General features: G+C 37.7%; 1 protein-coding gene across 2 annotated transcripts in view; it reads left to right on the plus strand.

Annotated features, from left to right (window-relative positions):
* Positions 1-1,002: 1,002 nt before the first annotated feature.
* Positions 1,003-25,460, plus strand: part of col17a1b (collagen, type XVII, alpha 1b) — a 44,510-nt gene continuing 20,052 nt past the window's right edge. For both annotated transcript variants that reach the window (XM_015347494.2, XM_015347495.2), the window contains exons 1-28: positions 1,003-1,469; positions 8,816-8,889; positions 9,389-9,439; positions 9,733-9,843; positions 10,190-10,324; positions 11,680-11,727; positions 12,661-12,696; positions 13,267-13,314; positions 13,426-13,569; positions 14,745-14,921; positions 15,427-15,495; positions 16,296-16,370; positions 17,191-17,268; positions 17,756-17,914; positions 18,420-18,512; positions 18,814-18,858; positions 19,864-20,016; positions 20,217-20,444; positions 20,814-20,864; positions 21,128-21,154; positions 21,557-21,583; positions 21,747-21,809; positions 22,297-22,401; positions 23,129-23,191; positions 23,581-23,616; positions 23,720-23,773; positions 24,443-24,478; positions 25,104-25,139. In XM_015347494.2, the coding sequence (XP_015202980.2) occupies positions 8,826-8,889; positions 9,389-9,439; positions 9,733-9,843; positions 10,190-10,324; positions 11,680-11,727; positions 12,661-12,696; positions 13,267-13,314; positions 13,426-13,569; positions 14,745-14,921; positions 15,427-15,495; positions 16,296-16,370; positions 17,191-17,268; positions 17,756-17,914; positions 18,420-18,512; positions 18,814-18,858; positions 19,864-20,016; positions 20,217-20,444; positions 20,814-20,864; positions 21,128-21,154; positions 21,557-21,583; positions 21,747-21,809; positions 22,297-22,401; positions 23,129-23,191; positions 23,581-23,616; positions 23,720-23,773; positions 24,443-24,478; positions 25,104-25,139 (2,212 nt within the window). In that variant the 5' untranslated portion in view covers positions 1,003-1,469; positions 8,816-8,825. The remainder of the gene's footprint in view (positions 1,470-8,815; positions 8,890-9,388; positions 9,440-9,732; positions 9,844-10,189; positions 10,325-11,679; positions 11,728-12,660; positions 12,697-13,266; positions 13,315-13,425; positions 13,570-14,744; positions 14,922-15,426; positions 15,496-16,295; positions 16,371-17,190; positions 17,269-17,755; positions 17,915-18,419; positions 18,513-18,813; positions 18,859-19,863; positions 20,017-20,216; positions 20,445-20,813; positions 20,865-21,127; positions 21,155-21,556; positions 21,584-21,746; positions 21,810-22,296; positions 22,402-23,128; positions 23,192-23,580; positions 23,617-23,719; positions 23,774-24,442; positions 24,479-25,103; positions 25,140-25,460) is intronic.

Raw genomic sequence — 25,460 nt, forward strand, 5'->3', positions numbered from 1 at the left:
ATGTGATCAGACAGAATGGTGTTTTGCAGTAGCTAACCCATCACTTTTAATAGTAATGTCGAATTGTCTAGTTGTCAGGTATTTCGTGCCATTGACATTATATGACATTATAAAGACTTCTTTTTGCATGACAAAAAAGTACCGAACTGTTAGCTGAAAAGTCTGAAAATAAGATCACAACAGGAATATTTTCACGAGTCGGTAATATTGAAAAGAACAGAACAACGCAAATCTGAAACGGTTTGCGGTTTTTTTTCTTGGTACAACTGATAATGGAGTATTGACAAGAAAAAACAGATAAACTTTGAAGTCAGTTACACCCACTTTACAAACAGAAACATTATTTTTTAAATTTCGCTATACATACTTAAAAGCGTTTCGGAAGTTCCCATGCTAACTGCTCTTTTTAACATTAACATACAGTATTCCTTATTGTGATGGACATATTGGTGGTTGCCACTGTAGCAATATCACACCCCTTGCTTTTTCCCCCCTGTTTGGCAAATGCCCCCCTCTACAATGCATACTGTATTATATGGGCAATTTGCCCAGAGGGAAAATCGGGTCATTTTTATTTCTCTATGTAATAAACATTTTTTCCTAAAGAATGCAGTTTGGACAATTGAACGATACGTTTATTGTAATAAAGATGCAATTAATTAGTAATTAAAATTAGATATTATACTTCTAAAAATCATAGTTTGTATTTTAGAAAAAAAACGAAAATTTACTACCGAAGCAAAGCTGTTTTATTTTTTTTAATAACATCTACCGTATTGTTAACATAGTTTATTGGGTTGGCATATCACGAGCTTAATTTTGTGTTTTTCGTTGACAGCAAATATTTATTCTCTGTTTAACAAGATACAGTACAAATCGAAATTATTCGAAATAACTTTTCAGATTTACACTATGGTTAGGATGATGTCTTGCAGGGAAAAAAGGTAACTATGACAACCGGTTCATTCCGGGAGAAAACAAACTTCTAATTGTGCATAATTTCTGAGACAAACAATATAAACAACAAAACTGTTGGACATTAACACTTTCCGAGCGTCACACGTCAAACGTGTAAAAACAAGTAATTACCGTATCTACAGCATCTCAGTAAATACAGTACCCCTTTTTCCTCTAGCACATTTAGTTATTACCTAAAGTTGGTCTCCCGAGGGCATTTTTTTTTAAGTTTTGTGCACACCTTGACAGCTAAAAAAATGGGCGCGGCTGTAACCGCAACCTCGCCACACTGCGTTTAGACTTGTTGGTGAAAGCGCAGTGAAAAAAAGGAAAAAGTAATTAATAAACGGCAAAGCACAAGCATTCCTGCAAGATCAGTCAGCAGCAGCCCACCTTTCCACGGACGGGATACAAAAAGTGCTGGAAAAGGGATCTTTATCTATAAGAAATAAAAAAGGTTTGGGGAACGGACATCTGCGGACGCATTTTCTTGGATTATTAAGGCGATAAAGGTATGAATTATTTTGCACATTGTAGGTCGTTTAATTATATGCCCAAAGAGCAATATACTTATAAATGTTCATGTAATATTTGTTTTTGCTTCGGAAATTTGATTTGTGGCGCCTATTTGTGTTTCCATTCGATTTACAGATTAATGTTTTTTTTGGTTGTACTGTATTTAGTAATCAGTACTCTCCAAACGCTTGAAGAATGCCTTACTCAGCCTGACTTGTTTTGAATGTCGTCGTCCACCTGTTCGCTCTTTACCACGCTGTTTAAAACTGTAGCTCCTGCGCTTCTTGAATAGCCGTTGGTTTTTCGAGTAATCTTTCTGTAAATATTTTGCTGTTCATCTGTTCTTCTTAATTTTTATGATTACAAGCTTTTGACACTTTTTCTATATTGTAACCTATAAATGAAATCCCATGTAGGGAATAGGTTTATTAGATTATAAAACTTTATGAAAAACATCTGAAAAATGGGGAAATAATTGCTGTTTCGAGGTTTTTGATTTGAGTTTTACGGTATGTGACTATATTATACTGTGTATTATGTAGGACGAAACGTACTATAGCACGTAATATTATGAAGGCTACAATGTAGATTGGTGCAAAAACATTACATAAGAAATGTCTTTCATTGCTGCATGTAGCCATCAATTGTGATTCACCTGTTTTTAAATACAGATTGCAAACAGATGTTAAAATCTGTTTATTCTAAACAAGAAGCACAACCAAAAGCTTTTCTACTGTTTAATTTAAAACCTTAGGAGAATGTACAGTATGACAAATTAATTTAATGTACTGTATATGCCAAACAAATGTGCTCTGATCCAATAAGTGATTCATTTTGGTGTATAAAAATCCTTGAAAATCCTTAATAATACCAAACCTGGAAAATACTGACACATATTCCAGAGTATGAAGCAAAAAGTTCTAGAGTATGATTGAACTATTGTTTTATTTTTATTTACAAAAAACCTTTAACTTCAGCACACAGCTTTGAACCCATCTAATATTTCTAAGCTGTTAATGGCATGCAGATTATGAGCACAAAATAATGTTTCTTGTTTATTTTGGCATCTTTTGTACTTGCCATTATTAATAATACAGTAAATGTTTTTTTTTGTTTCTACTCAAATGCTAAAAGGTTCTCTTTGTGCAAATTTTGTTCAAAAGAGTGATTCTGAATGGTAATAATTACTAACAAAAAAATAAACCTAAATAAGAACACCTTATGTGCACTATAGAATTTATTTATGCTCCGTCTAGTGGTGTCTGGACAAGTAATTTGCAGAGAGGCTCTATTGTTCATGCTTTCTGATAGCTTGTAACTCAATATGAGCAGATAACTGTCTCCCTGCACAATTAGAGAACTTCACAATTATCTCCAGTGTGAGTATGTGTCTTTTTATTAAGAAATTTGATTATTTTACTGGAGTAGAAGTTAAGTAGTATCTATTAAAATGTGAGCAGGTATTCTTTATAATGATATTAAATAAAATTAATGACCTTTTCAACACTGTTTCAGTGCACCAATGTGTGTGGACATTTTTTAATTGTAAAATAACCTTGAGGCAAATTCTATCCACTTTACCACATAAGTTGAGCCATTCGTCCATTACAAGAAGGCCTCTTACTTGCAAGAAATGCCCTGGCAACACCGAGTCTATCCCAGAAAGCCGGGGCACAAATCGAGACCACACCCTGGACAGCAGTCCAGCCCATCACAGGGCACACACGCAGATGTACATAGTGACACCAATTAACCTAACCAACAAGCCTTTGGAAGGTGGGAGTAAACCCCACCTGGGGGAGAACATGCAAACTCGACACCACTTGCAGCACTGGGGCCCCTGATTTAATTCTGGACCTTGGGTGCTATCTGTGTGGAGTTTGCATGTCCTGTCCGTGTTCGCGTGTGTTTTCTTTGGGTGCTCCAGTTTTCTCTCTCAGACATTCTGGCATGGCTGTGTGTGCATGTCTGTGTCTGCGTGTGCCCTGCGATGGACTGGATGGAACCGCGTTGATAATGTCCTGATTTATCTTATTAATGAATAGATTGAGACAATCATTTTTCTATATTTTTTAGTCATTGTTAGATTTTAGATGTCATTGAAGGCATAGAACAGTCGGTTGTTGTTTGTTTCACAAAATAGATTGTTTTTAAAACCTGTCATCTGTTCTGACAGACTTACTACTTACTACTTGCCTAGGAAATGATGATTTCATTGTACTGTTCTTCTAAAAATATATTTTCACATTAATGTGCTGTACACATTATAGGGAGGTGTTGGAATTCCAATATCAACTGAGAATCGTATGATATTTTGTATGGGAACCAAAATTTTGTGAGACATAAGCTTGGAATTGTAGTTGCCACATAGATTCTCCTTCATGAAATCCACTTTGTGGAAATGCAATGGTGGAAAACGATGTTCAGAGCATTTTGGTCATGATTTTATTTTCATCAGGCCTTTGCAGCAAATATTAGGTCTAAGTATTGAAATTCATTTTAAGGAGTGCAAGTATCTAGGTTTTGTTTGATTGAAGTTTTGTTTAATATTTTGTATTATATTATAGTCCTATAATATATAGTTTACTCACTTTAAAAAAGGGGATTTTATGAGTGTCCGTGCATGTACACTTGTAAAGCCTCCCTGCCAGTTTTGGAGTATTTTAATCCTTGTACCGTGAATACTTTACAGGGTTGCATCCATTGTTCTGTACTATTGTTACCAACATCTTTTGAAGTGGTGTGGGTATGCCTCCAGCCTCCTATCCTGGTATTCTGAGACAGAAAGATTGCCCACTCAGAAGTTTGTTTTGGAAAGAAAAAGGCCTTCTTTTTATAAAGAATAGTTGGTTGCCAGTTGTTCTTCAGACAGAACTCTATTGAAGACAATAAAAAATATTTCCATAGTGACACACATTTAAGGAGCCCCTCCCTTGTCCTCAAATGATAAACAAAGTGAAAAAAACTCCACATTATTCAAGATCTGTTGCAATCTTACACTAAAAAGTCTATTAACTTTCTAAAATGGACTTGGCACTTTTTATTTCGCTCACACTTGCTAGAGGTAACTAGGTAAATACTGTATTTGTAACAAGAAGGTTGTTGGTTCAAATCCCCTGTGAGACACTGCTGTTGTGCCCTTGAGCAAGAGCCCTCATCTGAATTATTCTATAATTATTCTAGTAAAATGTCCTGCTTAATAACTGGGTGCAAATGTAAATGTATTTTGATAAATAAATCAGCCCAATACATATACTACATACTGCACATATAACATTTTAACTCTTAATTTTGCTCTTGAAGCACAGGAATGTGACACCATTATAGTTTAAATGTCACAGAATGGCATGACACTCTAATTGATTTGTAAGTAGTTGAATGTTTTATAGCATCTACCCACATGTCAGAGTTGTCTTTCACAGTGACAACCTGTTCAAATCAGTTCCATCACATTCTCAAGCAAGGGACCATCAGTGACTCTGGGTTTCAAAATCAGGAAAGAACTGGTTAAGTGCCAAATGTCTGCTCACATTTTCTATTACTGTGTTAATGGAATACCAACATTTGGCTGCCTGTGGATCTAATTGAAGATCTGAAATAAGGGTGTGGTGCTCTTTGTGTCCTGGAACACTACACCAGTAGTACAATTGCAATCTATTGTTGTACAAGTCCAAAGGGACTTGTAATTCAGTACAGACAGAACAAAGTTTTCAAAGACTTTTGGTCTCATATCTTTAGTAATATACCAATCCCATCCAGATTGTTAAAAAGTGCCTTAACTACTGATTACCTCGAATAAACCTCAACAAGTTGGAGGAATAATAATTTGTGTGCTTTATGAAAGAAAAATGAACACAAATAAAACAACATTTAAAGAATGTTTTAAGTCTGGTGCTATAGCATAATCGCAATCATAATCTTTTTCCTCTGGAAAACTGCACTTGATAGTGTGGAGGTGCTATAATGCTATTATAAGAACATTAATTCCAAACTGTTTTTTTTTTGTAATGGCTGCTCATAACAGTGGTACGAACATTTCATCAGTATGTAATGATAATGTACAACAATTCTTATAGATCTGCTGTAGACAGGACAGTGCTATGGTTAACCACAAAAGCTAGCTTGAGAAGACCTGGCATGCACCTGAATCAATGTGGACAAACGGTGTGGTTAATTTTTCCAGACAGTGGGAAAACACAATTATTTGTCTTGGTGGATTGCTACACTGCTTTGTGCTACTGAAAGAAAAAACACAGTGTTGCACAGTGAGCAAATAACAATGTTTACTGTATGGACTTTTCCTGCTGTGTACATTGTATTATAATACACAGTGGAGTCCAAGTTCCCATCTTCTGATGTTCTCTCAAAACGTCTTTGCAATAGTTGAAAGAACTCAGTATATAATTAGGTTTATGCTGAAGTTAATCTTCTATTTATTACAATGTTACTTGCTGCACTTTTAAAAACCGCTGAGCAATAAGGCACACAATAGAGAGCAATAAGGCATACATTAGAATACGGTCTTTCATTATGCTCAGAAATGGTATTTGCAATATTATTTGATTAAATAATGTAGATGTAGTGAAATGTTTAGAGTACCCTTTAATAGTAATATAATTAATAATTGACATTAGTAATAATTTAGAGTAGTCTGAGTATTTGAGGTTTTGAGAACTGTTACTCTCGCAGATCACTCTCACCTGAGTGTAAATGGGTGATAATCTGGTTTGATACAGAACTGCATCAATACCCATCATATTGAGATTGAGCTAAGTAAACATTATAATCCCCGGTAAATACTGTAAACCCTGGTACTTGGAAGTAACTTGTTTTTGTGTGCATGCAAGTCAGTGGTGCAGGATTAGAGAGGTTATAGGGGATTAAAGACAGATTTCAGTTTACATTTGGCTTTGAAATGAAATTCAGTCAAGTAAAAAAAATAAATAAATCACTTTACTAAATCAAGTTTAATCTAAGAGCTATGAGGCAGCAGACCTTAAGGTAACATTGTACTTAAGTTAAGCAGTGCTTTCCAAGATTGGTCCTAAAATAACTCTCTGTAGTGGTTTAATTCCAACAGTGTTTAATCAATTAATATAATTGAATCCTTAATTGAACCAATTAATTTTTTTAACAATTTCTGCATTCAGCTCAGACTAATCTTTACATACAATTCAAAGCCATTATAAACTTTTTATACAGTGTAAACTTTACGCAGTCATTTTCAAGATATTAAACAGAACTAAGTTGGTTTACAATTATTTTTGCGTCATATTTTTTAACAGCAATTAGTGTTAGTAATTTGTCAGTTAATGACGTGTAGATTTAGAACACGTTGTCTTAATTATTGTTATAAATCAGCTCTTTGGTAAATTCGTTGCAAAAAGTGGAGAGAGACAAGAGCTGAAGTTCAGTATCTGGTAAAGGATTCAAGCTCATTTATAACCTTATCATATCATATAAGAACTTAAACTGTTGTAAAACCACAAATAAACAATCAGTTTAAGAATTTGAATTATCCAGACTAATGCTCCCATGTTATAAAAAACACAGAAGTCACAACGGCGCTCCCGGAGCTAAACCGTGAAAAACTGATGTAAAGAAATACTGCCTACTAGTGGACAACTGTCTCTGCTACACCGAAAGACCTGTACGTAATACTTGTTAACATTTTTTAACTGTTTTAGACGCTGGGAGCACACGTTTCAAATTTCTATAATGGCATTTGAATTACTCTTGTGAAGTATAGTAATAAATAACATTTCAGATTAGTGATGTTTAATGTTTCTTTAAGTAGATTAATAGTTTTACACAATATTAAAATGGTAACAATTTAAATAATTTCTCTAAATTTGTATTTTAGTAATGCTTTATTTTAAATGTCCGCCTGAATATTAAATACATATCTGAAATATTCCATAAATGTCCATAAACACTGCCAGTCTTTGGATCAAAGGCCCTTAAGAGACCTACTAATAAATTTAATTTGAATTATTGAATTGTTTTCAGTTCCTCACACATTCCAACATAGGATGATGCCTTTTATCTTTTGCCTTTTTTTACCTTTTAAAACCTAACCTCACAAAGGCCCTGACCAAGCAGCTTTTTGGTTCATTCAAACATCCATTTAAGTCAAGACATCAGCTGCAATAGAAACCAGTCAGTTTCTATCCTCAGGATCAGGACTGGCAACCTTTGTTTTGGATTGTGTGGTATCTTCACTCCTTTTTATCTTCTTCTGATTTCTTTATGTGATAGTAGAGCCATACTGCTCCTGTGTACTTGTTCAATTCTGGCATGTTTGAATTATTTTTGTGACTTGGGTGATAGCATTTTGAAATGTATCGTTGATGTTTAATTTGTCATGTATATACTGTATTATGACTTGTGTGGTCATTTATATTATATAATTATATTAAAAAACAAACCATTATTGTAGGGCATTACCAACTGATTAATTAAAGCCATCATGTACAGTAATTCATAAGTAAGTACAAGAAACATTTTGTTAGTAACATTGCTTGTGAAAATATTTTTGAATTGAAGGTAATTTGTGGGAATATGGTCACAATTTACTTGGCTATTGCGCCTGACAATGAAATGACTGAAGACAGAAGGCATGACGATAATGTGAAAGGCTCTGTACAAGGCTCATATTGTGTTTCCACACTAATAGTTGTGGACTTACTGTATAACTAAAAGGCTGTGGGTTTGTATCCCAGCTGGGACACTTGGTGTATCCTCTTACAGTGTTACATTGATCCCTTCAAAATAACATGTAATTTTATATTTACTAATATGATATCAGTATTTTCCTTTCCTTAAGTTTCTTTGGAAACTCCCTATAGATCTAAAGCAGTGTCAGGTTTGATTTTATTTCAGGCTTCATTTAAACTAATTCAGCTGTTTCTGAGACCAGACTGCAGCCACTCTATCCCTGATGGCTTGTTTCCCAGCTCTATCACCCTTACCTGAGTCCAGTTCCAGTAGGTCATTAGGACAGCCCATTTCTTCACAGGGACCATTTCATATTTTGTGTGCATGAAACATGTCACTTGGTCAATAGTTGTGTGTACTTTCTGAATCCAAGCCCCACGTGTTGTTTTTACATTGCTCTGGCAAAATTATTTCGCTATTAGTCATTTTTAAGTGTTAATAGAAAAGTAAATAGTATTTTTGTTTACACCGCTTTTATGTAATTTCCTGAAGATGTGTGTGCTGCTGAAATATGTCTTTTTTGAAGCCCTGACCAATTCCAGGCAAAACATGATTACGAATAGGGTATGACCTTTATTAATTTTTTTTATTCTTCTAAAAGTAGGTCTGTTATCTTTCTGAATAGGTAACATGGAATGGACATCTTAACAACAAGAAAGAGTAACAATACAGGTGGGAGTTTGGGATTATCTGGGAAAGGTGAGTTTTCCCGTTCCATAGGAATTCAATTTGCTGTTTTTGCAACCTGTGCATAACTTCAGTAAAACACTAGAGGGCAACAGTGATTTTTGAATGCGAGCAAATAGACGTGAACATTTGCGCGACACGACCAGTAAGAACCAACAAGAGCATAACCAAAAACAGAGCAGTTTACTTTCTAAATAAAAATAGCATAAATTATACTTGTTTATTTTCAAAAATAAGGAAATTAATCTTTCATTCTTGACATACATAATCATTGTATTGTTTTTTTCTATAATTGACACCTTTTAATTCTACAAGCAGAAGAGACACTGAAACCTACCTAGTACACAATAATATTTTTATATGTATAGATGATTAGAAGTTTTAATGAATTTCACAACTGATCGTTTCCATGTGGTATTTCAATATTCAGATACATGTTTTCCTCTCTTTGACACTTTTAAGCCTAGTACTATTCCCGACTATAAAAAAGTGTTGTTGTTTTTTATTGCAGTTCTGACAGAGTCTGTAACCACAACATCAAGACTGACAACCCTACCTCCAAGTGAGTAATGGCCCTCAGACCTGCAGTGAGCTCACTTGCTCTATCTGGTCAATATAAGTGATTTAGATTTTTGAGATAATTTGTAAACTTGTTGAATTTGCAGTTGAGGGGCCTCCTGAACAGCTGAGACAGTAAAGGCACTCAAGCCTTGGTCTTGCCTGTAACAGAGCCTGCTTATACTCTATATAAACAATATGTTTGCCTTGACAAGATAAGTGGTGTCTTTGTTAGTGGGATTTCCCAGCGGACAGAAGTAACTGAGTGTTTGCCTCTGTTGTTTTTCACCCCGTCAGAGGGCTCCAGCGGCGGCGGCGGTCAGAGGGGTGGCTTCTCCAGCAGCTCTGGGGGTCTGGGAATGGAAAAGAAGTTCGTCACACAGAGCAGCACCAGCTATGTCACATCATGTGAGGAGCACACAGTGGCAACTCTCATCTTATTATTTCTGCCCCCTCCGGGAAAATACCTCAGAAACAGCCCTAAGCTTTCACAGCTGTTTCTACCTCAGCTTAGTACTCGGGTCTGTGGTGTAAACATCCAGTTAACTCCACAGACTCCAATCCAAAGTTTGGTAAAAGCATGTACGCTTATCGTGATTAGTTTTGTGTATTTCATAAGTTTTTAGTTTTCACCTTGAACTGTATGCAGGATTTTCATCCAGAAGATGTGTTAGCCATTTCAGTACTGTTGGCTGTGGTTAGTGGTTTAGACTGGCTGCTGCCAATGGCTGACTGGCCTGCTTTGCCCCTTCAGCTTCAGGGGGTGGTGGCTCGAGGGGGAACGCAGGCTCCTCCCGCAGAGCCCAGGGCTCCACCTCGTCCCTCAGTTACTCCCCTGTGTCCACCCTGGAGAGGAGGGGCATGACCAGTCGCTCAGGAGGATATGAAGGTGAGCTACGCGTTGCTGCTTCCTGCCGCAAGGAGGGAAGATGAGGCTTCTCTGTTCGCTGGCCAGTTAACATGACTCCTCACACGTATGGAATGAACTATCCTACTGATAACTGTACTCAAAGAAGAGACACCAAATTGCTTGAAAAGATGTTTTCAAAAGTGTCCTGCACCATGGTTTTTCTGATTCAGTGTATTCATGGGCTTATTGGGATTTCTCTGTATTATCCTTTCTGTGGATTCTTGTTTTCATGCGGTACATGCATCAGAATCAAAAGCCGGTCAATTAGAATTTTCTTTGCGGAGGTGTTTTTACTTTAGGTCAGGCTTCTTTTTCCAACTTCCTCATGCTCACCTATATGGCTCTGCATGGCTTGACACCTCAGTACCTAAGGATAATGTCTGAACTATTATCGCCTTACTCCCCACCTCGCAACCTCCGCTCTTCAAATTCTGCCCTCCTTACTGTCCCCCAAGGCCGTCTACAGTGTATGGGTGACAGGGCCTTCTCCTGCTATGCCCCCAAGCTCTGGAACTCTTTGCCCAAGGATATCAGAGAGTCACCTTCTCTAAACTCCTTCAAATCCAGACTCAAAACCCTCTTCTTCAGAAAAGCCTTTACTTAACTGGCTCCATTCTTCATCCCTCTGCTCTTCTTAGTACCAACATCTATGGTCTCCTCTGTATATTGTAATTGTGTCTTATCTTGTGTATTCTACTTATTTATTGTTGTATTCTTCTTATTTATTGTTATTGTCATCCTGTAAAGCGCTATGAAAAGCCACATTTTAAGGCGCTATATAAAATAAAGTTTATTATTATTATGATCTTTTAACTTTAATTGTACAAGAATGAATTATTCATAAAATAAAGTAATATGTGTAATAAAATAACTTTTAGGTTTTAAAAAGGCAGTTTCTATGTATATAAAATCATAAAATAGCATGTGGAAAACTGTGATTCTGACTGTATCTCAGTCCTTTTGCTTGTGATAATATGAAACAAAAACTAAAGCAAAACAAAAACAACATGACATAAAAAATTCACTGATGGAGTATTCACTGAATTTTGAAGAAATGTTCTGTGACTCACTGGGGAACTCAGACAAATTAAACTAACTCCATCCTCTGTTTCCTTCTATAGGGTTTGAGTTTAATTTTAAAGTTTGTTTTATTAATACAAAATATATGTGTGATCAATATCAGGCTTTAATCTAAAACAGATATTACTTATTACTTAGTAGGATGTTAGTGCTAGACTTTAGTCTTTTTGTGTTTCTTTTGAACCACATGGTTTGTAAAAGAGTTTTCTTATGGTTGTCATGGGATGTTTTTTTTTTTTAACATTTCTTTATAGGAAGTTCCAGTGGGAACTCTTCCCCTGAGTACACAAGAAAAGAGTTTGGTAAGAATTCCAAAAACCATCTTACATACTGAATCTTCTACTATACAAACCACAGAGTATACTATTAGAAACAGCAGTGTGGTGGCGTGGTGGCCAGCAGTAAGTACTGCTGCCTCAATGTTCAGTTTAGCCTGGGAACCATTCTGTATGAGGTTGCACATTCTCCCAGTTTGGGGGATTATGTGTGGAGTTTGCATGTTCTCCTTGTGTCTGTGCGAGCCTTTTCCAGGTGCTTTGGTATCTCCCACTTCTCAAAGACATGATGGCTAGATTAACTGGTTTATCTAATTGTCCCTATGTCCATGTATGTGTGTATCCTGTCCAATGTGTCCCTTACTAGGACTATTTGGTTATCTCATGGACAACAGATAGCTAACCTTGAATAGAACAGTACCAGTAGGGTTTTTATAAAGGTATTGTTTGACTCTAGCCTTTCCTGTCCCTCGCACTGCAGTTGTTTTTGTTTACAGCTCTTTAGTTATAGAAATGCATCAATTAGCAATAAATCAAACATTGAACAAATTGGTTGTCCAAGCATTCTGCAGCATGGATCAGAATCACCTGTGTGTAGACAGGGAGTCTATAAACATTGTGTAGGAGTTCAGACATGCAGTAAAGACACCCACTTCATGGACCTGATAGTAGATTAATATCAACAAACTCTTAGTACACTTTTATTAAAACCAACAGTATTTTTTGTATTCTAAACATACATCCCTAATCATATAATGGTTATATTAACTTAAGATATGTTACATTTGTAAATCGTATACTGGTTATGACTGAAGTTAGTATGATATTCATAGGTGTGGTTTCACTTTCCTGCAAGTCAATTGACATTGAAAGTTTTCAGCAGCTGGCAGATTACATGTTCAGTGTCTGGTGAGCTTTATACCATTGTAACATATACCTGTTCGTTGTTTTTACGCACAGGAAGCTCAGCCACCCGAGGGAGGAGCCAGAGCAGAGGTAAAGGTGGTGATATTAAGCTTCTAAACAGCTTTGTGCATTGTGTCATTCCTGTAACAAATTCAGTTCGTGTGCTGTTGTCTCCACAGTGATAATATAATAATATGCCTGAATAATATTCAGTGAGTGTTTCTCCCCCAGTAAACAGGTTTATATGTGAAGAAATATTTGATCTAAATGAAAGAGACCTGAAAATTAAGCCTGAAAAGGGAATATTCTGTGATATTATCTTCCAATACTTTCATTGTTTTATTTACTAGTTTAGCATTTTTTGAGTAACTTAAAATGCTTAATTGCCCACTTTCAAAAACATACCAGGGTTTTTCTTCTGTAAAGGAAGGTGTGAGGCCATTTAAGGATGTAAGAGGCTATAAGGATGCAAGAGGCCACAGATTCCACCCACACAGGGAATCATCTGAAAAGGACCCTTTGAAATAAGATTGGTTGTCATTACTATCATATTTCAGTCTTTATGTGCACCTCTGAAGCAGGCAGTGCCCGATGAGCAAACTACTCTTTGAACTGTTTGCCTGTATTGTGTGCTTTCAAAAACTCTTTCTTCTTTTTCAGAGAGTGAAATCAGAGCAAGGCTGCAGAGTGCCTCTCCATCTACTAGATGTAAGTACAGAGAAAATAAGGAAAGAGAGTTTTGAAGATAGGGGCATCACGGAGGGTGGTCAGCATGTGTGCCTGATCCTCCCCTGCCCCCCTCCGGGACCTGTCTTTCAGGGACTGAATTGGACGATGTGAAGAGGCTGCTGAGGGGAAGCCGGTCCGCCAGTGTCAGCCCCACGCGTTCCCCCTCCAACACCCTGCCTATCCCCAAAAAGGCAACTGTGGAAACGAGGATTGTGACTGAAGGTTCCCAGACAGGTGTGTCTCAAGCAGGACCTGAGGCAGAACTCTCAGTTGAGAACGGAGGGTAATATTTAGAGGGCGGGTTGAAGAAGTTTGGAGTGTTGGTTATGTTACAAAAACCCTCTTGCTATGATACTTTTGATTGTCAGGAAACTACAATTGAATTATGCTAAAACTCCTGAAAAACATTTCAGTTTCCAGTTTATTTGGATCTTCCTTTATTGTCACTTTAAATTATGTTTCCTGTTTTGGAAATTGTTAGACTTTAACATACTATAGCAGGCTTCGCTTATTTTAAATTTGTCTTTCGGGAACTCTGCAGTAGCTTGTTTCCGTGTGTTCTTTTACATTTGAAGGGAATGGCTCCTACTGCTCTTGCTAGCCCTGGGGATTGTGTTACATTTTGATAGGATGTTATATAGGAATAATGTGAGCACATAACAGGTTTTACAGACCAAAGGAACCCTCTGATATTTATAATATCTAATCTAATTTAGCTAGGGCTTTATGGTGGATATTTCCACATGATCACAGAGCACTGAATTCAATCTACTTTTCCACTGGGAGGTCACTCAGTATCCTTAAAACATTTAAGAGGGTTGCTGTGGATCATCATGTTGCAGCAGAGCAAAGCACAGTGGGGTACAATGTAATCCATGTAAATCAGTGTTTTAAAACTTTGGAAAACCATTTCAATCTATGGAGAAGACTGTTGGCAATCCCAGCACAGCAAAGGATGTAAAAAGGTTGATCCATGGTAAGGTTGTGGGGTATGTTTTTAAAATAACCACAAAAATCAGTTTTAATAAACTCCAAACAGCACAGATGGGCTGAATGGCTTCCTCTCATTTGTAACATTTCTTATGTTCTTAACTCAGAAAAGTTGAAAATTGAAAGAAAATGGCTGGCATCTACAAGGAATACAAAACGAAAACACCAGTGTTTTCCCTATATTGTTTTCCAAATACCCACAAAATCACATCTCCTGTTGAGAAACCAACAGACCTTACAGTAGGTCCTCATAATGCTCAGACAGGAACATGTGTTACAGACCTGTAAAATGTAGAAAGTGTTCGTTATTTCAAGAGTAAAACAGATGTTTTGGTCATCCTGACTGAACACATGATGTTTCTTAAATTGCAGACCTGTTATTTGCTAGAGTAACTACATGGCTTTACTTGGTGTTGCAGTTTCAGGACAGTATGACACCACTATCCTGGAATCTGCCCTGCCCTCCTACATGTGGGCGAGCTCCACTCTGCCCACTGGCTCATCCCTCATGAGTGGGTACGGCTTCCAGGCCAGCCCGAACAACCTGTCACCTGGATCGTCGCTTCTGAATACTAATGCCCCCTCCTCTTTATCCGGTCAGTCCCACCACACTGTAATCTAACAGGGTCTCGTGATTGGTGGTCTTCGATCAGAAAACTAAAAGTGTCCAGCTGGAGACTACAGGAAGACAGATGAATCCTGCTTTCCATAATAGGATTTTATTGTTATGTTCTAATCCTAGGCCACTCTTTTTTCAAATGTTTCATATGTTTTATGTGCTGTGAATTGCACTTTTAGTTCTTCTTCCAAGCATTTCTGTGTGCAGAGCAAGGCTTTGGGGTTTCAATACATACAGTTATGTCGCACACAGCGTCTGTTTGGGGTTTACAATGCTGTTGCATTTTTGGTTTGGGGTTACCGCTTTACGTACCTAGGTACCTTGGGGGGTGTTTGGAGTTCTGTGTCAGTGAAGAGTTATGCACAAATAAAGAGCAGACGTCTGAGAAACCTGTCCACCTCAGTGCCTGGTTTTCCGCGGTGTAACATATAGGATTACTGACTTCCCTTTCTTCTGTTGTGTGTTTGCCTGAATCCTTGCAGTGCATGGTGTCCCGAACAACCTGGCGCTGAGCCCCCAGCTGAGCAGCAGTCTGACCACCAGCAGCACAGGTCAGTCCTGCTGCTCCTCTGTACCCTGGCAGAACCACTGTGTGTCCAGCTCTGTATCACTGGGGCTCTCTGGGAACTTGAAGAGCTCCTTTTCAGTCGCGTCTGCTTTTCCTAAGAATAGAGCATTGGAGCAGCAACACATTATTGAATGCACATACTGCCATGGGTCTTATGCTCCAATTAGAATTCTCAACTGAGAAATTCTAAATGATATACTGTACACTCAAATACCCCTACAGTGAAAGCTTAACGTCTGGTTAGGATCTATTAACAGTAAAAAGGAGGAATAATAAAAAAAACAAGTTTTCTGCTTAAAACCAGACCTGCAGAATGATCACAGCTGGGGAAAAAAAAGTTCATTTTTTAACAGTACATTAAAATAATTTATGTTGGATATGACTGATTTCTTTAATATGCAGGGGATTTGCAATTGTATTATTTAGAACTAAAAATGATCATGAGAAATACTAAAGTTTAAACTATAATCGCTAAGGTTTGAACTTGCACGATACCTAATATAAATATTTCAGAATAAACTGGAGGATGCAGCTAGGTTAAAATCAATATGTCACAACAGTCAGGTCATTAATTTATATGGGGATGCACAAGAAGGGGACTTCCCTAAACCACTTAAATAATTAAGTTAAAAAATAGTGTTTACGACAAAAGCATAACCATATTCTACTGGATCCTAAAAGTTTAGGTGTAATTTTACATTGTAAAATATACTTCTTAAATTGTATTAATGTATAGTAAGACACCTTCACATTTTCTGCTTTCTGTATCATATCCTTCCTCAGTGTATGGTGTTCAGAATAACCTGACAAACAGCTCCAGTGTCCTGGCCAATTCCAATGGACCACACAGCCAGCCAGGTACGGTCTCATTGATTTTCAGTAAAATATAGTTAGGTAGATATTGTTACATTTTCAAGCTTCAGTTTCTGATTCAGTGCCATTTGCTGAACCTTAACAAATATGGCTTTCTTGTACTATACAAATTAAAGCAAAGTTCCAAAATTATCCATTCTCACTTTATAATGGTACATGTGAAAATGAATTAGTTTGGCTGTCTTTTGTTCAGTTACTCTTACTTAAGGTAGAGATAAGTAAAGTTGGGATGAAGTACTGTAGTTGTAGAACACCAGGTATGTGACTGACACACTTCCACACTGATCAAGCCACACAAAGCTTTGCTTTCCTTTATGGAAATGAAAATCATGCATGTAAATGCCTACCAACATAACAATTCAAATCTTTTTCAAGTCCTCTTCCACCAGGTGATATATTTTCTTTGTTAATGAGTGAAATGCTAAATGTAATTGTAATATAATAATATAATCAACAAAATAATAATGTTGCATTGTCATGCATTAAATTGGAATGAAATGCTGTTTTTTTAAATGCAGTCATTTGTGAGGACAACAGATCTCTTGCATACATGCAAAATTTTAGTCTGAAATCCTTGTATAAGATTTCCTCTATTTAACTTCTAATACAGAGAAGAATGAAGATCTACAATATTATTTGAAAACAAGCTTGATATGATATTGCTTTAAAGTACATTTCCAAAGCTAATTAAAATCTAGAGGCATTAAGAAGAGCCTCGCCATTAAAAAGGTCTTCTTCAATGTGCAGCAGTACTAGAACAAACCTGTTTGTTCTCATGGGTGCTGTGTGTGTCCTTGTCTCACAGTGTACGGGGTGCAGAAGAATGTGTCGCAGACAGCCAATGGCTCAGCGGTTGTCAGCACTGGGGTCTCCACATCCTCTGGTGAGTCTGAAGAAAAGGGCATAGGCACTGAGTGTAGGTCTGTTGAAGAACAATTGCCCATGCTGTTAGTGTCAGAAGCTATGTAGAGTATGTTTCATTCTGTTACGGTCCCTGTGTTAAATCTGCTTTTTGCGTAGCCAAATGAGAGGAATTAATATGGGGAAGCATCTGAGTGGTGCACCTTTTCACGTCCACATGTCACCCTCGCTGGATTCATTGCTGGTTTATATCCCTTGTGGATGTCTACACTTCTGTCAGAACTTCTTTTAAAAGGTGTTATTTTCCTTGAATAGTTAATGTTTCTAACTAACTACTGTATGCAGGTACAAATCTCACACATTTGTATTTTATGGTTAGGTATTTAATGAGAGGAGAATGCAGTGGATGGAAACTGCTGTTTGAGGTCAGTCCAAAATGTGCAGGCAGCCAGTGAGGGAAGGCCGCAGTCCCAGAGAACAGTGGTTCACGCCCTGTGTTTGTCCTCCAGGTGCTCCAGCTAGTCCCCACAATGATGATGTCTTCCGGAAGGACTACAAGTTCCTGCTGTTGGAGAAGGAGAACGTGCCCTCCAAGAAGGACACAGAGCTCCTCATCATGACCAAAGACAGCGGGAAGCACTTCACCAGCACTTCCATTGCAGGCGGTGGTGAGCATAGCTCCACGGGCCATTGACGAGCTGCGGCCCCACTCATGTTCACTGTGGTTCAGAAACGTCAAGTAAAACGGGACCCTGAACACTACAGCTATTACTTTCTTATATCTTGCTCAAGTTTAATTAGAGCTGAGGGTGTCTAATTTACTCAGGCATTATGACTTTTTGATAGTCATTTGACTTTATACTGTATGATGCTTTTCTCATAGCTTTAATTCAGTGTAACACATTCTGTAAAAATATAATATATTTTACATTGAATACATATCTTAAAATTGTTCAGTGTTTTTCCTTTGAGAGTTTTTTTTTTGTGACTGGTAAGTGTCATAGCAAGGTGTTATTTTTTATTTAATTGGACCAAACTAGACAGGTATAAAATCCAGAAAATGTGTGTGCCACACACATTCAAAGAGTAGTATGCTCATCGGGCACTGCCTGCTTCAGAGGTGCACATAAAGACTGAAATATGCTAGTAATGACAAACAATCTTATTCCACAGGGTCCTTTTCAGATGATTCCCTGAAGAAAGAGAAGATGGTAGTGTCCAGCTCGTCAGATGCTGCCACGTTGAAAGCTGACACAAATGCATACTGTAAGCACAACATTACCCATTAACGCATTAACGCACGCATTAACTAACATGTAAAGATCACCAAAAGAACTTCATGTCACGTTCAAATTGCTCAGTGTTTTAAAAGAGATTTGGTGATGTTCTAGCAAGTCAAAATGGACTAACTTAAATAAAGCTACAGATAAAATCACTGCATTTTGTGGTGGTTATTTCCTACCCTGAAAGTTTCCTTTTTCATATTAGATTTAAGGATTTGTTGGTTTATAATAGTAAAACATTAACAAGACATTAGTAAACCTCTGGAAAACACTTTTTCTTTCAGATGGGTCCCATAAAGTATCAACCAAAGACAAGGCAACATATGCAGGTAAGGAATGTTCTGTCTACTGTATATCAATATATGCATGAAGAAAGTACTTTATTTCTTATACTTACTATATATACAAATTTATATCAACTGTATATACATTTTCCACTTTATAGAGGAGACTGATGTAATATATTGTTTTATATATATATATTTTTGAGATTCAAGCAAGGTGTTTGAAATTCAGTTGATTGTATTCCTATATCGGTGTATGATTTACACGCAACACCTGATATTGTCACTGAAAAGAACATTATTTATTGCTATGAACATACCTGCATTTTATCTTTAAATGGTCCTCAATAATTAGAATGGAATTACCCAATAATATAGCACGTATGTCTCTCCCAGGTACATAACAGACATTATGGGCATGAAGTGCTGAACGTTTGCACGAATGCTGTTGTTTTTAAATTTTGGAACAAACAATAAGGAAAACTAAAGCAAGATTAAACACAAGACCAAAATCAATTCCCTGCATCCTTTTAATTTCCTTTACAAACTTCTCCTACACTACAAATGTATGTTTTTCTCTTTCTCGAAAATAAAATCTGGCTCAGTACGATTTCTGTGTTGAATAAAGTGATGAAGGCAGAAATAATTTAAATGATGTAATGTGCTGAGAAAGCAAGCAGACAAATAAACCTAACTAACAATAGAGTGAAGAATACAATGTCTTTAGCCACATGAAAAGGAAAGCTAATCTGATTTGTGGATCAATGTGTCAGCATCCAACACCTTCAACCAGGGAGTCAAACACTGGGCCCTACTTTCCATTGCTAACCAGGTCTTGGATACCACCTGCTGTTTTAATGTTCAATAGAGTTCAAATTTCACAGTTAAGTAATAGCCTAGACGTTTGGTTTTGGCAATGCAGAGGAATAGATTTGAAGGACAAGTATTACAGAAAGCATTAAAGCTCTAAATACACCTCCAAAGCCAGCACCATGTTTTAAATATGACATAGTGTTTATTTCCCCTCTCCCCCTCTCTCCTGCTTCCCAGAGATCCGAAAGGACAAGGATTATGATGACGGAGGCGGAGGTGGCGGTGGCTGCTGTGGAGGAGGCGACTGCTGCAGCTGGTGGAAGTGGCTGCTGGGATTGCTACTGGGGCTGCTGCTGCTCCTCGGCCTGCTCTTTGGACTCATTGCTCTGGGTAAGACAGCTGCGTCTGTCGGTCAGATTAAAGAAACTGAATAGAACTGCATTCAACAGCTCCTAGAAAATGTAAGCAGATTTAAAATTTAAAATTTCAATTTTATGCAAAATTGTTTGGGTTCCATGCCGTGAAATTGTGTGGGATTTAATTCCCCTGCTTTCCTCCTTGCTGGTTGTATCCCTGATGGCGTGCTGCAGCGGACGAGGTGAAGAAACTGAAGTCGCGCGTGGATGCCCTGGAGGGTTTGTCGTCTAGTACCAACTACTTGAAGTCCGTCAATGTTATCGACCCTCAAGACCCGGTCTACTCTGACAACCGTGACAATAGCATCAACCTTGGTGCTGGCCCTGGCACCGACAGTATGTCATTGCAGATGACAGTCCAGCAGCTGGTGAAGTCCGAGCTGCAGTCTGAATCAATGAGATGTACGTACAGGTCCTGCCTTCTTGCTTTGACCCAGCTGGCTTATTATAATTTCTCATTTCTGATGTTCTCAAGCACATTGCATGACATTTCTTGCTCCTGATGTTCAATTGTCTAACAATGTTATGGCTTTTCCGAAAACCAGGGGACAACTTTTTATATGCGTGTTGGCAACACATTTTCCAAAAAACAAGTACTGCCTCTAACCATGTGTATAGTATCCAGTTTGTCTCTGCCTGCTTTGCCCCTCTGTTAATATGAGCTGACAGTTCGTAAACGATCGAAGCATTTTGTTCTGAAATAAAGTCCATTTATGTCCTTTTCCCTTGTTCTGCCTATGCGTGCTGACGATCTCTCTACTTATTTTCCAGCAACACTTGCTACCGTAGTCAAAGGAGAGAGAGGACAACCTGGACTCAAAGGTAAGAAGAAATTTAATATAACATTTCAGTATTAAGAAACAGTGGCAGTGCAAGTTAGAGATGTGAAGTTTAAGTCTTTTGCCATTCTGCAATGTTAAGACACACAGATTTTCTAATGCGCAGATGCTTTTCTAATTACAATGTGTAACAGACAGAGGCAGGTATTCTAGAGTTTATCGTTACTACAAGAAGCTAGCTAAATGGGTTAACTCTTTTTTCCAAAACAATATCAGTATTTTAATTACATTTTTTAAAACATTTAGGTGATACAGGGGCCCCAGGACCTAAAGGTGAGTTGTTTCTAATGTTAATGTTTGTGTTCACCATATCACAAAAGTTAAAGTGTTGCTTCTCTCTTTGTCATCTGGCCATTGAAGGTGTCTGCTGTGTAAACCAGTCTGCTAATTCAGTTTAATTTACTCCTGTTACCAAAGGGGATCTTCTGATTCAAGCACAGCTTCGTGTATGTCTGCTTGTACATCCTCTGTGCAGTATCCGCCTTATGTCAATTTCAAATGCTGAGTTTGTGCATAGTTAAATCTGAGCATTTTTATCAGAAAATTAAACAATATGGGTAATTAGTATTAAGTATTAAGTAAGTATTAAGGTACAGCATTAGTTGTTTTACAGAAACTCCTTTAACTTTAACTTGCATTGTATGCTTTAATTGACCATATTGCTGTCTTACGCAGGTGATGCTGGCTCCCCTGGCATACCAGGTAAGAACATCACAGTCAGTTCTAGCCTTGATATTGGACTACATTTAAAATGCTCTCTTTTATAGACACTCTGGAAACAATGGAAATGCTTAAAACATGCTTATTTTTTCAAGGACATATTTTACTGACTACTGAAATTTAACTTCTTATATCTCATGTCCAGGTCTTCCGGGTGTAATCGGACACACAGGACCACAAGGGCCCAAAGGCCAGAAAGGCAACTCAGGTAAAGGGAGAGGGAGGCGGTGAACGCTGACAGCTGACGGCTGCCAGTCTCTGTAAAGCTGGGTGCTTTAATGAAGGGCAGCATCTGTTTCAGATTTTGTTGTGAACCATTATTGTATAGCATGTGCATTATTTTCACCTTACATTTTAATAGAGTTCCTTACAAGAGCAAAGCCTATATAATCACCTATATAATCAGCCTAGGAATCAACTTAAAAGTACTCTTTTTTAACCACAAAAATAACTGCCTTCACCACACAGAGGTTTGAAAAAACTGCCTTTTTGCCACAGAGGTTTTAGCTTGAAAAACTGTCATTTTATGAATACATCTTGCAGGTTCTCCAAATGTTCCAGATAACCTACCGCCTTACTTTGGTACTGATCTAATAGCTTCGTCTCAGTCACGTAGTGTAAATAAATTCCAAAAAGTGATTTATCCCAGGCAGCCCATTTCTGGTCAAAGCAGCAAGCCTCTGTCCTGTTTGCAGGTGAACATGGAGCAGAAGGCCCACCTGGACAGAGGGGTCGTGAGGGGCCGGCAGGCCCTCGTGGAGAGCCAGGACTGCCTGGGTTTGGAGAGAAGGGAGACAAGGGTATGAGTTTGATGGACCTCTCAAAGGCTTCTACAGGTTCTGTGTATTAATAGAGTATGGTGTGGGAGCTTGATACACTACATCTGGAGCTGAAAAGAGGAACAGTCACTCACACCAAAGTATTTTTCAAAATTTTGAGATTTTAAGTAAATTTTTATTTCCTTGACCAGTTTCCATGTCCTCAACTTTTAAATGCCCTTTTCTGAGACAGGTTCCATTCCAGATGTTATTGTCATTTATATTCCTTTGAATTATTTCACATCTGCAAACACACGTGAAGGCTCTTCAGATCATGTTGTTTTCATTTTGTCATTCAGCTTCGAATTCGAAGAACAAACCATGGATCATGATTCTGCTTCTCAACTTATCTTATGCTTCTTTTCAACTTTAAAGAGATCTTAAAACTTAAAGTGGCAAACAACTGGATAGCTTTAGAAAATGCAGTACAGTTTTATTGGAAGCCTTAGTTTGGTGCTGATACAGCACTATGTCAGATGTGTTTGGTTTTCCTATAAAAAACTTACATAAACTTGATTGGTTTTGTTGACACCTGATGTGCGATCTGTGCAACCGTGAAGGAAAGCAGAAATGTATTCATACCCTTTCAGGCTCTTCTGAAGCTCTTCACCCACAATTGTTGGAAATATAGAAGAACCTTTCATGAGGTTTCTGAACTTTGACCTTTGCTCTTTTAAGAATGCTCCCCATCTTGCCTCTGTGCTCACAGGTTCGAGTGGTGAACCAGGAATTCCAGGGCCTCCCGGATTAGTTGGTCCTATGGGACAGAAAGGTAAAACCTCCTCCATTGTGGTAGTTGATCATTTTCTTCCGAGGAACAGTACAAGTTTGGTGTTAGTTGTCAGGATTTATAATATAAAAGGAATTCACTTCTCGTTCCACAACAAGCTTCTGAGATATTTTAGTAAATATTTCACAAAGGATAAAGACCAGGCTCAAACAGCTTCAAGACTTAAGCTGTGTATGTACGAAAATTACATTTGATAAATTCAGGGTGATGAAAAGAAGGTAGCTATTTGTCAGCTGTCAAAATTGGTTCTTGGTCCTGCATTCAAACAAAATCTACATGTGGTTCATATTCAAGAGAATGATAAGTTGAGTGGCCTTCTCTTGTTTGTTACATTTCCCTGCTCTAACAAACTTTCCTCCCCAACATCTTAGGTTCGATAGGTGCTCAGGGTCCTCAAGGAGTGCCAGGTGAGTGACTGAAATGTTCATTTCCTTCATTTGTAAGTGAATTCATTTCAAGATTTTGAAAGTTATCAGTTTAACTGTACATTCTGCACTGCTCTTTTCTCAGGTTCACCAGGCCCACAGGGTTTCCGTGGTGAGGCGGGAATGCCTGGTCCCAGAGGTTGGTCATTGATACAAGCCTTCAAGGGGCAGTGTGAACATAGAGCATGTTTCTGGGAAAAGACAAATATGCTATTATTACTGGCCTGGATATCTTTATCTTTAATAATACATCTTCTGTATCACAAGGCTAAGCAGGCCTTTTTGAATGAACTCCATTGTCTTTGAAATATCCAGTTACTTCTAAATGTTCAATTGCCATTCGATTTCCTTTGGGATTAATGGCCTCTTTACTGGACTTCACTCTGCACACCAAATTGATACCCAGCACACACATTCTTGACACTTTTCCCTTAGTGTACATTTTCAAGTGGCCAAAGAATCCAAGCACTCCATGCACTACTTCCAATGATTGTTAAATTACTGCAGGTACAGTTAGTGCATTGTTTTAATGACTCTGATGATCTTTACTCGCTCTTGGTGGTCTCTCACCCACACTCAAACTTTTGCAGAAACACAAAAGATCTCACAAAATAATATACTTTGTTAAGTTGAATGAGATTCTGGCTAAAGAAAAAAATAATCACAAGCCCAGATATCAGCATTTCTGTTTTTACATACTGTACCTAAATAAATCCCACACACAATATGATATGTATCTCATACAGAGGAGAGAATATGTCCTGGTATTTTGTACAGTTCTACCATAAATCCTTGCCTTTCTCTGCAGGAGATAAAGGATCTGCTGGGCCTTCAGGACAAAAGGGTATGTTCATTAGACAGAAATAAACAGTCATATCCCATCTCAGGTTTATGTATCAGTTCAATAATATTCAGAACTCAATCTACAGTCTGTGTTAATTTATACTATTTACCGTTTATATTATAAAAAGTCTGACAATTTTCTTAAGTCTCCTAGCATTTTAAGGCACATCCTGTATGGATTTTGATCACATTCCAATATGTGAAGAATTAGTGTACACAGTCTGAGTATTGGTGTAATTTATGGGCCAGATTCAGTCTGTGGTGCTGCATCTGGTAATAAGTAATAATAAGTCTTAAGTAAGGCTGACATCTGCTTCCTTCCCCAAACTCTAGATGTCCCTTCAGAAAGAGACCATATTCTCAATGGGTTGAATCAAAGCCCTAATATTTATGAATAAACTAACATTTTCTTTCTATGAGTAAATGAAGTATTGGGAGACCTGACCTTCTCTATCCCCACTTTCCCCCCTAAGGGTTCAAAAACGATACCCAGGCTTGTTGAACTCTGAGCACCATTGTATTATCTTGATTTGGCTATTCTTACGCTATGGCTGATCCGATTAAGTAATTCCTTGCTGTAACTGATTTTTGTTACTGCAATCTTTATTTGCCTTTATCTTGTGCAGGAGATCAGGGTGAGAAGGGACCTCGTGGACCTACAGGTGTGTAGTGGTGCTGCCGGCCACTATTGTTATTTTATGTCCTCATATTGTATTATAAAGCACTCATGTTACATGAGATAGCACTCCCCCAGAGGCAGTGAATCAGATATTGTTAGACCTTCAAAGCTGTTACTTGAATGTAACTAAGGAGAGTCTGACATGAATTGTTTTAGAGCTTCTAATTTTTTAAGTCCCAACCTCAAAACAAGTGCAGTGATGCCCTTTAAGATGTACTGATGATGCCAGCTATTCTGTGAGGCCTTCCAAAGCTTGTCCTAATCCAGACATGACAGCGAATTCAACCTCCACCAATTCTCAGAA

This window comes from Lepisosteus oculatus, chromosome 4 (genome assembly GCF_040954835.1).
Source record: "Lepisosteus oculatus isolate fLepOcu1 chromosome 4, fLepOcu1.hap2, whole genome shotgun sequence".
In the NCBI taxonomy this organism is placed as follows: Eukaryota; Metazoa; Chordata; class Actinopteri; order Semionotiformes; family Lepisosteidae; genus Lepisosteus; species Lepisosteus oculatus.